Source organism: Pleurodeles waltl, chromosome 6 (assembly GCF_031143425.1).
Source record: "Pleurodeles waltl isolate 20211129_DDA chromosome 6, aPleWal1.hap1.20221129, whole genome shotgun sequence".
Lineage (NCBI taxonomy): Eukaryota > Metazoa > Chordata > Amphibia > Caudata > Salamandridae > Pleurodeles > Pleurodeles waltl.
The window spans coordinates 1146712199-1146724395 of NC_090445.1; the positions used below are offsets into that span (position 1 = coordinate 1146712199).

At 43.1% G+C, this 12197-nt stretch overlaps 1 protein-coding gene across 1 annotated transcript in view; it reads right to left on the reverse strand.

Moving 5' to 3' along the window:
• Nucleotides 1–12197, reverse strand: part of HIF1AN (hypoxia inducible factor 1 subunit alpha inhibitor) — a 160139-nt gene that overhangs the window by 77665 nt on the left and 70277 nt on the right. The window contains exon 4 of the mRNA XM_069240360.1: nucleotides 9799–9944. Coding sequence (XP_069096461.1) covers nucleotides 9799–9944 — 146 coding nt within the window. The remainder of the gene's footprint in view (nucleotides 1–9798; nucleotides 9945–12197) is intronic.

Consider the following 12197-nt stretch of genomic DNA (forward strand, 5'->3'; position numbering starts at 1 on the left):
GCAGATACACATGCTGTGCATAGACTAGTAAGCAGTTATCTCCCCCAAAGCGGTGGTTCAGCCTGTAGGAGTTGAAGTTGTTTGAAATAATGTTCGTAGTACAGCTTGACCTACTGTGGCTTGTTGTGCCGTTAACACATCTACACAGTAGTGTTTGGTAAATGTATGAGGCGTAGACCATGTTGCTGCCTTACATATTTCGTTCATTGGAATATTTCCTAGAAAGGCCATGGTAGCACCTTTTTTTCTGGTCGAGTGTGCCTTTGGTGTAATAGGCAGCTCTCTCTTTGCTTTAAGATAGCAGGTTTGAATACACTTAACTATCCATCTAGCAATGCCTTGTTTAGAAATTGGATTCCCTGTATGAGGTTTTTGGAAAGCAATAAATAGTTGTTTTGTTTTTCGAATTAGTTTTGTTCTGTCAATGTAGTACATTAGTGCTCTTTTGATGTCTAATGTATGCAGTGCTCTTTCAGCTACAGAATCTGGCTGTGGGAAGAACACTGGTAATTCTACCGTTTGATTCAAGTGGAACGGTGAGATCACTTTTGGTAAAAATTTTGGATTTGTCCGTAGAACTACTTTATGCTTGTGTATGTGAATAAATGGTTCTTGTATGGTAAATGCTTGAATTTCACTCACTCTTCTTAGAGATGTGATGGCAATCAAAAATGCAACTTTCCATGTTAAATATTGCATTTCACAAGAGTGCATGGGCTCAAAAGGTGGACCCATGAGTCGTGTTAAGACAATGTTGAGGTTCCATGAAGGAACTGGTGGTGTTCGTGGTGGTATAATTCTCTTTAGGCCTTCCATAAATGCTTTTATGACTGGTATCCTAAATAATGAAGTTGAGTGCGTAATTTGCAGGTAGGCTGAAATTGCGGTCAGATGTATCTTTATTGAAGAGAAAGCTAGCTTTGACTTTTGCAATTGTAGTAAGTATCCTACTATATCTTTGGCAGATGCGTGTAAGGGTTGAATTTGATTATTATGGCAGTAATAAACAAATCTTTTCCACTTATTTGCATAGCAGTGTCTAGTGGTAGGTTTCCTAGCTTGTCTTATGACCTCCATACATTCTTGTGTGAGGTCTAAGTGTCCGAATTCTAGGGTTTCAGGAGCCAAATTGCTAGATTCAGCGATGCTGGATTTGGATATCTGATCCGTTGTTTGTGTTGTGTTAACAGATCTGGTCTGTTTGGTAGTTTGACATGAGGTACTACTGAGAGGTCTAGTAGTGTTGTGTACCAAGGTTGTCTTGCCCATGTCGGTGCTATTAGTATGAGTTTGAGTTTGTTTTGACTCAATTTGTTTACTAGATATGGAAGGAGTGGGAGAGGGGGAAAAGCGTAAGCAAATATCCCTGACCAGCTCATCCATAACGCATTGCCCTGAGACTGATCTTGTGGGTACCTGGATGCGAAGTTTTGGCATTTTGCGCTTTCTTTTGTTGCAAATAGATCTATTTGTGGTGTTCCCCACATTTGGAAGTAAGTGTTTAGTATTTGGGGGTGAATCTCCCATTCGTGGATCTGTTGGTGATCCCGAGAGAGATTGTCTGCTAACTGGTTCTGAATTCCTGGAATAAATTGTGCTATTAGGCGAATGTGGTTGTGAATCGCCCAATGCCATATTTTCTGTGTTAGGAGACACAACTGTGTCGAGTGTGTGCCTCCCTGTTTGTTTAGGTAATACATTGTTGTCATGTTGTCTGTTTTGACAAGAATGTGTTGGTGTCTTATTATGGGTTGAAATGCTTTGAGCGCTAGAAATACCGCTAACAGTTCTAAGTGATTTATGTGAAACTGTTTTTGCTGTATGTCCCATTGTCCTTGGATGCTGTGTTGATTGAGGTGTGCTCCCCACCCTATCATGGAAGCATCTGTTGTTATTTCGTATTGTGGCACTGGGTCTTGGAAAGGCCGCCCTTGGTTTAAATTTATACTGTTCCACCATTGAAGCGAGATGTATGTTTGGCGGTCTATCAACACCAGATCTAGAAGCTGACCCTGTGCTTGTGACCATTGTGATGCTAGGCACTGTTGTAAGGGCCGCATGTGCAACCTTGCGTTTGGGACAATGGCTATGCATGAAGACATCATGCCTAGTAGTTTCATCACCAGTTTGACTTGTATCTTTTGATTTGGATACATGGTCTGTATCACATTGTGAAATGTGGGAACTCTTTGTGGACTTGGAGTGGCAATCCCTTTTGCTGTGTTGATTGTTGCTCCTAAGTATTGCTGTGTTTGACACGGCAGAAGGTGTGACTGTGTAATTGATTGAGAAACCTAGTTTGTGGAGGATTTCTATGACATATTTTGTGTGTTGTGAAAACCGTCTTAGCGTGTTGGTTTTGATTAACCAATCGTCTAGGTACGGGAACACATGTATTTGCTGCCTTCTGATATGTGCAGCTACTACTGCTAGGCATTTTGTAAAAACTCTTGGTGCAGTTGTTATTCCGAATGGCAACACTTTGAATTGGTAATGTATCCCTTGGAATACAAACCTTAGGTACTTTCTGTGTGAAGGATGTATTGGTATATGGAAATATGCATCCTTTAGGTCTAGTGTTGTCATGTAGTCTTGTTGTTTGAGCAGTGGGATTACGTCTTGTAATGTAACCATGTGAAAGTGATCTGATTTGATGTAGGTATTTAATGTTCTGAGATCTAGAATAGGTCTCAGACTCTTGTCTTTTTTGGGTATCAGAAAGTACAGGGAGTAAACTCTGTGTTTATTTGTTGTTTTGGTACTAACTCTATTGCTTCTTTTTGTAGCAATGCCTGAACTTCTAGTCCTAGAAGATCTATATGTTGTTTTGACATATTGTGTGTTTTCAGTGGGATGTTTGGAGGGAATTTGAGAAATTCTATGCAATAACCATGCTGGATAATTGCTAAGACCCAAGTGTCTGTTGTTATTTCCTCCCAATGTTTGTAAAACTTCGTTAGTCTCCCCCCCCACAGGTGTTATGTGTTGGGGATTTGTGACCTTGAAGTCACTGCTTCTTTGGAGGAGTTTTGGGACTTTGGAACTTTCCTCTATTCCTTTGAAATTGTCCCCCTCTATATTGTCCCTGAAAACCTCCCCGCTGATACTGGCTCTGGTAAGTGGGCTTTGTTTGTGAGGTTGTGGCTTCTGTGGTTTGCCCTCGAAACCCCCCTCGAAATTGTGTCTTTCGAAATGTGCCTCTGCTCTGTGGGGAGTAGAGTGCGCCCATGGCTTTGGCCGTGTCAGTGTCTTTCTTAAGTTTTTCGATCGCAGTGTCCAACTCCGGCCCAAACAACTGCTGTCCGTTGAATGGCATATTCAGCACAGCTTGCTGTATCTCTGGTTTAAATCCTGATGTACGCAGCCATGCATGTCTCCTTATTGTTACAGCTGTGTTGACAGTTCTAGCAGCTGTGTCTGCAGCATCCATTGCTGACCGTATCTGATTATTGGAGATACCCTGTCCTTCTTCTACTACTTGCTGCGCTGTTTTTTGGAACTCCCTGGGTAAATGTTCAATAAGGTGTTGCATCTCATCCCAATGGGCCCTATCATATCTGGCTAGCAAAGCTTGCGAATTTGCAATACGCCACTGGTTTGCTGCCTGTGCCGCCACCCTTTTGCCTGCAGCATGGAATTTTCGACTTTCTTTATCTGGAGGTGGTGCATCTCCTGAAGTATGAGAGTTGGCTCTTTTGCGCGCTGCTCCCACTACAACAGAGTCTGGTGTTAGCTGTTGTGTAATGTACACTGGGTCTGTTGGTGGCGGTTTATATTTTTTATCTACTCTTGGAGTAATGGCTCTCCCTTTAACAGGCTCCTCAAACACTTGTTTGGAGTGTTTTAGCATTCCGGGTAGCATAGGAAGACTCTGATATTGGCTGTGTGTGGACGACAGTGTACTAAAAAGAAAGTCGTCTTCAATGGGCTCTGAATGAAGGCTGACATTATGAAATGCAGCTGCTCTTGACACCACCTGTGCGTAGCCTGTACTATCCTCTGGTGGCGATGGTTTAGCTGGATAGCATTCTGGACTATTATCTGACACTGGTGCGTCATAAAGGTCCCATGCGTCAGGGTCATCTTGACTCATTCCTGTATGAGTTGGGGGATTGCATCATTGGTGGAGTGGCTACCGGTGATTGTTGCGGAGAGTGATGTGGGGATGGTGGCGGTGTTACTTGTTTAGCCACCTTTGCGTGTGGCTGTTTGTCTTTGTCTTGGAAGGCAAGCTTGCGTTTCATTTTGACTGGAGGAAGAGTGCTGATCTTCCCTGTATTTTTTTGAATAAAGAGCCGTCTTTGTGTGTAATCTGGCTCTATTGCCTGTAATTCCTGTCCAAATCTATGTGTCTTCATTTGTGTGGACAGTCCTTGTTCCTCAGTGTAGGAACTTGTTTTCGGTTCCGAGGCCGGATATTTCGGTACCGAAACCTTTTCGGCTGCTTTTTTCGGCTCCGATGAAACCTTTTTTTACTTTCGGCGTCGTGCTCTCTCGGTGCCGACCTGTTTCGGTGCCGCTGTCTCGGTGCGAATCTTCTCTGAGCCACTATCTCGGGCCCGAGATTGCTGTGTGCCGGTATCTCGACCGGAGTCGGATGACTTCGACACCAGCTCGCCCTTTTTCGGTGCCGATGAACGGTCACCTACTTTTCGGGTTAAGCCATGGCCTGTTGGCGGTGGCGTCCCCTGGGCTTTAGCGCTTTTCTCGTGAGTTCTTGGTTTCGACGTCTTACTCACGGTTTTCGGCGTTTCCTCGGGATCAATCTCCTCAGAGTCCGACTCCTGGGTGGAGAATGTTTCTTCCTCCTCCTCGAAACGCTCTTGTCCTGCCGGCACCGACGCCATTTGCAGTCTTCTTGCTCTTCGGTCCCTGAGTGTCTTCCTGGACCGAAACGCTTGACAGGCCTCACAAGTATCCTCCTTGTGTTCTGGTGACAAACGCAAGTTACAGACCAGATGTTGATCTGTATATGGATACTTGTTATGGCATTTTGGACAGAAGCGGAATGGGGTCCGTTCCATCAGCCTTGAAGAGACACGTGTCCGGGCCGACCAGGCCCCGACGGGGATGGAAGAAAACCCCGAAGGGTCACCGGAGCTCTTCTTAATTCGGTGTCGATCTGTTGTAACTAACCCGATACCGAACGCAAACAATACCGACGATTTTTCCGAGATTCTAACTAACTTTCCGACCCGAAACACGGAGCGAAAAGGAACACGTCCGAACCCGATGGCGGAAAAAAAACAATCTAAGATGGAGTCGACGCCCATGCGCAATGGAGTCGAAATGGGAGGAGTCCCTCGGTCTCGTGACTCGAAAAAAGACTTCTTCGAAGAAAAACAACTTGTAACACTCCAAGCCCAACACCAGATGGCGGGATGTGCACAGCATGTGTATCTGCAGCTACACATGCCATCGAACATATATATATATATATATATATATATATATATATATATATATATATATATATATATAGACACACATACACACTAAAAAAAAGGGTTTATGTTTGAATGTAAAATAAGTACATTTTTGTGGTAAAGGCATACTCGTTAAAAAATGCGTTGTAAATGCTGCTGTGGTTCCAGTCTACATCCCTCCCCCTGAAACAGGGTTATAGTGGTAATTGGACTATTAAGAAAAGACAGGCAGAGAACTCTGTTGCAACTTGGATTTTTACTGTCTTGAGGTTACCAATTTGACTCGGTTCTTTCCCTGCAGAATTTCAAGGTTCTTTATTCGGCTTATTTCCAGGCAGCCGCAACGACAACTTGAGGTGTTAAGCAGACATGTCAGATGCTTATTACCATGTAGACAACCTGCAGAAACAGACATAACTGACTCACAATGATTAACCCGACCAGCACTTTCACCAAGATCTGGCCACAGTGGGCGCCTTACTGCCTGTATGACTAGCAGATCGGCACAGGGAGGAAGTAGTGTTGAATCCATATTCAACTTCGGTTATCTATTAACTACCTTAAATCCCAATGACAGCCTTCCAAGATCATGAAGTTCAAGGAGAAATTTTGGGTTGAACTTAGCTTGCTCAAAGAAACTGACACCAGGCCAGTGAAACGTTTGAGCCACAATGAGTTATAGGATATCTTTTAACAAATGGGTGAGGCACCAGATATCAAGTGAAGTTTCAATGGTATTTTTTATTTGAATCTTCTGTGTTCCTGCAAGCAAATCTGCCTAAGAGGGACAGGGCTTTATAGAACCAGAACTCTTAGTTTTAGTGAACTTGGGGAAATTATTGTTACTGTGAGAACATTTTGGTCAAAGGGTCAGACTGAAATGGGAAAAGGTCTTAACTTTACCCAAACAAATGGATGTCTACAATCCAGCCAAGAGTCACAGCAATGCGGAACTGAACCCTAGACACTTCTAGATACTCAGGATCTCAGAGTTAGATTGCGATAACCTCTACTCCAAAAGCTACCCTTCAATGTAATGTTATTTCCAAAAACAGTGTGGTAGTGAATATAAACGCCAAATATTGCAATACAGGGTTGGCTGTAGACCCTATTGCCTAATCCAATTATTTTGTCTGAAATCCAAAGGAGTTTGAAAATCACCCTCAAACACTAAATCCAGTACCGGAAGAGAATAGCCAGGGGATCTGTGAACAGTATGTTTCAGTTGGAATGTGATCCAGACAGCCAGGAGAATGAACACAAGCCCCCTGTGTTAAGGAAATAAGAATCTGGCATGGTTTTGGTAAGTAAATGTGGCCAGCTCTTTACCACTGTCAAGTTAACCAACTATTTTATGAGGTCACAGAGACATACACAAAGTACAGAAGGTGGTTACAGAGTAACCGAATAATCTAGCTATGTTGCACTAAAAGAAAAGAAAATAACAAGCATTGGGGTTGCCAATAGGTTTCGCCTACACAAGAGCGATTGGCTTTGCCAATGTCTTTTAGCCATGTTGTACTGCAGCATGGTGTAGGATGGTACAGAGGGGAGTGGCACAGAGAGGACTGGTGCAGGTCACAGTTGTGTAGAGTGGAGTAGACTAGAGTGGCACGGTGAACAGTAGTGTGGTGTCACTTGGAGTGGCATACAGCAGAGTAGCCTGGAGTGGCGTAGAGTGGCACCGAGGAGTTGTGGCGTAGAGTGGCACCAAGTAGGTGTGGCGTCCAGTGGCAAAGAGTACAGTGGCAAGGAGTAGAGTGCAGTGGCACAGATTAAAGTGCCATAGACTGTAGTGGTGTATACTAGAGGTGTCCAGAGAAGCAGAGTGGCAGAGGATTAGAGTGTTTTGGCATACAGCAGAGTGACTTAGAGCAGTGCAGCTTAGAGTGGAGTAAAGGGGAGGGGCGGAGGGGCATGGTGCAGAGTACAATGCAACAGAGTAGTGCGACAGTGCAGTGGTGTACAGTTGCGGTGCCAAGGAGAGCAGAGTGCAAAAGTGCAGAGGCTTATAGTGCTTTGGCGTACAGAAGCGTGGCTCAGAGTGATGCAGCATAGAGTGGAGCAGAGTGGAGTAGAGTAGAGTGGCGTAGAGTTAAATGGTGTAGAGTACAGGGTGGGGGTTCATAGGGAAAAGAAGCAACCTGGAAGGGGACCAGTGGAAGGGAACATAAGCTTCATGAAAGGGGATATGAAAGAAGGACTGAAAACACAAACACTCAATTGGAAAGCTTAAAACACAAAAAAAAGTTGCTCCAAAAACTGGAGCAGTAGATGGACACAAGTACTTGGCCCATGCTCCAGGGGAGGGCCAAACACAAGGACATAATGGCGGCATGTCATGACAAACAAAGAAAATGAAAGATATGCTGAAGCAAATATATGGTAATCTATGGATGGGCTGTAAGCCTACTGTATGTAAACAACATGTCTTGCAGAGACAGCGCAGGTGCTGTCTAGACAAAACCTTAAAACAGCACTCTTACTGTCCAACTTGGACAGTGTGAAATAAAAGAGAAATGCAATTCATGCCCAAGGTATGCAGGATAATGAAGTCAGATGCACAGGACCCTGCATCTGTGTTTTATTCTTTATATTTGTGCTTTTCGTTAACCTGAACTAAAACACAATATTTCTACACGTTAGGAATGGAATGGGTCAGCAGCAAGAGTGAAAGGTCTGCCACAATTCCAAAGATCTGAAAGGGAAAATGAAAGTGTCAAGGGAGGAGTTACGCAAAATATGCCTGCTAAAGAAAACTTAGTTGCACCGGCAGAAACGAGCACATCTAAAACAAGAGGTAATAACAGCTCATATGTTTGAACAGCATAAAAAATAATGCTGAATGTAAAGCAATTACAATTTAAATTATTCTCAATAGATCCGTTTAAAAATCAATAACTTGGTGAAGGAACAAAGGAGACAAAAAACAGTTTTGGGGGTGTGCGTGAGACCTCTTTCTTCCACCCCAACTCTTCCATCTAACCTACAACAATATCTAACAATATCTCAGAGACCTCCGTCTGCTTTGGTTCGTTTGGAGGATGAAATGCTAGCATTTGCAGGTTGTATACGCCTTAAATTCACGGTCTTATCTTTTGCCTTGGACGAAAAGACCTGACAACGTTAACCATTCTTGATATTTGGATGCAACAGAAGGGGCAGACACATCAATAATGCCCACCATGGACTGAACTAGAATTCTCTCTGAAGCGTTTTTTAATAAAATTGCTGACAAGTCAACGTGAAAGTGGTCAAATTACTAGTCATCAGAAAGTAAACCAAAACAAGGCAAAAAGAACAGAAATGTACTTAAAAATGCTGCAGTGGCTTAAAGGTTGTATGATGGAACTTAGAGAAGTTAGCAATCTGGAACAGTGGCTATGAAAAAACATAATGGGTGGTGGATAAAGGGACTGACACTTTTTGTACTCTGTGATTGGTTGGATTTTCCCCATTGGTAATTCATACACCTTTTGCCCCAAAACTCTCGCAATTCCCTATTACGCACTGAATTCCTTCTATTATCTGCTGTACTGCAGTTGAGCAACTGTTTAATAAAAATAATGTTAAAAAAAAAAAAAAAGTTTTGCCAAAAACGTTTTCTAATATTGCTGACAGCAAGTACTAATACAAATGTTATTTACCACTGACGAAGCAGGACTAAAAAGGTGAACTTTACCTGCTCACGTCTTTTCGTACAATATTGCGTGTTAATAGACTGATGTAGGCAAAACTACAAACTATTCCGCAGTCAAGAAGTTTTGCCATACACATAAATGCAGTTATTTGTGTGTACTTCTTACTAATATATGATGGACACGGCGTTACCATCTTTTTTTTTGGTACTGTGTTCATCAGTAAATCTGAGACACAGGATTCTACGATTAAAAACACTTATGACCAATACAGGCAGGAAGTACTAGTGTATAATACCCACCAAGACTCTTCAAAGCATCTTCGTACAACCTCAGACTTCATTAAACTGATAACCTCCAAAATCAATTTTGAAAGCCTATCCATCGATTAAATCGCAATTATAGCTATTCACACCTTGGGAGGCAGCATCAAGCTAAGGCCAAATAATACATTTCTTGTTAGGACAGTAGAGAATATGAGGTAAACATAGTATATCTGAAAAGCAAGTATACTTGCACAGCCTATTCCGAGAATCCACTGTGGATAATCTATTTCAGACAACGACACGTAAAGATAATTAAAATAGCTAGCACATCCATAACACATTATTTTCAATTAACCTAGCGATTTAAAATCTGAATGTCAATGCTTGGGTCAAAGGACAAGGTAAAAAGTTGAACTACAGTTCGGTCTGCCAAAGTCTTCTTCGGTTCAAGGCACATCGTCCACTCACCTGGCTCTGTCGGTCACAGGGATGGTGCACAGGATACGGATAGAGGCATTCAAACTGATCGGGTGGAAACAGGATACAGCGCTTAAAGCCCTTTATCTGGGCGAAGAAGTTCTGCTGCTCATCGTAGTGGGCTGGAGTCACGTTCCCTGTGTACAGAGACAAACCAACAGGGTCAAAATAGAGTAATAGAACGTCAGTACCTATACTTGTTCAGCGTTACTGGTTGTGATGAAAATTGGCTTAGCTTTCAATAGATAATTACAACAACCATATGCCTTCTCATTAACATGCCTCACAAAAGATATTAAAAAGGGGTGAAATAGTAACCTTAACAAGAGTTTTAAAGATGAAATACAAGTAAAAAGCTGTAGAAGGAAATTATTCCACATTCTGCCAATGCCTTTGATATGCATGCTTTTATCTTAAGAAGTATGTACAGTGAAAAACAAAGGGTCTTACAGCAGAAGATTAATAATGGTGAAAGTATCACAAGATAGCACAATCATTTAACAATCCTAGTTCGTCAACAAAAGACTAATTTTTGCGTACGTTTTTTTTCCTCTTCAAAAATGCAATTTTGGCCAGTAAGAAGAGAGTATGCCTTATAGTCACCGTTCACTTAAATACATTAAAAAAGAAAAAAAAGTATACCCTTTTTGTGGTCTGACTTGACAGGGCAGCTGTTGTCAGGCGAGTATGTGAACATCAGTAGAAAGGGGCTTTGGATTCACCCACATGCTGGGAGCCAGGAGTGCATGTTGGGCAAACGTTGTGTGCTTCAACAAACAAGGACTGGCAAAGCCAAAAGGTCTTGCCTATGCAAGAACTATTGGCTTTACCAATGTGTTTTAGCCAGGTTGGTAACCAACGTGGCTGCAGTTTAGCATGGCTAGAAGTTAGTGTCGTAGAGGAGAGTCGCATGTAGTGTTGCAAGTGGAGTGGCAGAGTGTTGTGTAATGGAGTGGCATAGTGTGGAGTCACGCAGAGTAGCAAACACTGAAGTTGCATAGAGCAGAGTGCACTGGTGTAGTGTTGAAAAGTACTTTTGCGTAGAGGGCAATGGCCTAGATTGGAGTGGTGCAGAGCAGAGGGCAGTGGCATAGAGTGCATAGTAGAGTCAAGTGGCATACAGCACAGTGGTGTGGAGTGGCAGAGTTCAGCAGCATACAGTTCAGTGCTACAGAGTAGAGTGTCAGAGTACAATGGGGTAGGGTGGCGTAGAGCGTAGTGGTATGGAATACAATGATGTAGAGTAGAGTGGAGTGGCAGAGTGCAGCTGTGTACTGCATTGGAGTAGAAAGTAGTGGTTAAGCGTATTGAGGAGTCGAGTGGAGTGCCACAAAGCAGTGGCATAGAGTGCAGTGATGTAGAGTAGATTGTTCCAAAGCAGAGTGAAGTGGAGTGGCGCGGGGTAGAGTGCAGTGGCATAGAGTGCAGTGGTGCACAGTAGATTAGAGTGTCGTACAATGAATTGGAGTAGAGTGCAGGGGCATAGAATTGAGTGTTACAGAGTAAAGTTTATTGGCAGAGTGTAGTGGCATAGTGTGTAGTGGTATTGAGTGCAGTGTTTTGGAGTGGCAGAGTACAGCGGCATAGAGTAGAGTTGTGCAGAGTAGGCTGGTGTGGCCTAAACTGCTGTAGTGTAAAGTGCAGTGGTGAAAAGTGTGGTGGTGTAGAGTGGCAAAGAGTACATTGATGTGGAGTGGTACAGGATAGAGAGGTGTAGCATGAAGTGGCATACAGTGGGGTGGTGCAGAGTGCAGTAGCGTGGAGCTGAGAATGCATGGTATGGCAGCTCACTACCATTACAGACAACACCTTTTCAATTGAAATGTCTGTTGCATTTGCACAGACATACAGTTTTACTGATAAAATTAAGAAGTGCACAAACAAAAGTTTGTGGAAATTGCATCACCTCGTGTTATCATTTGTTTTGATCATTGGGGATAACCCTGCAAAAAGGGCCAGGTCCAACAAACTTTTTGCCTCCTTCTTCCTATTTTTCCTGACTTGTTTTTGTTGGCTTTTGAAATCAGAGCACCTTACCACTGCTAACCAGTGCTAAAGTGCATATGTTCTCTGTGTAAATTGTACTGTTAATTGGTTTATCCATGATTGGCATACTTGATTTACTAGTACGTCCCTAGTAAAGTGCACTAGAGGTGCCTAGGGCCTGTAAATCAAATGCTATTAGTGGGCCTGCAGCACTGGTGGTGCAACTCACATAAGTAGCCCTGTAATCATGTCTCAGACTTGCCACTGCAGTGTCTGTGTGTGCAGTTTCAGACTGTAAATTCGACTTGGCAAGTGTCCCCACTTGCCAGGCCTAACCCTTCCCTTTTCCTACATATAAGACACCCCTAATGTAGACCCTAGGTAGCCCCATGGGCAGAGTGCAG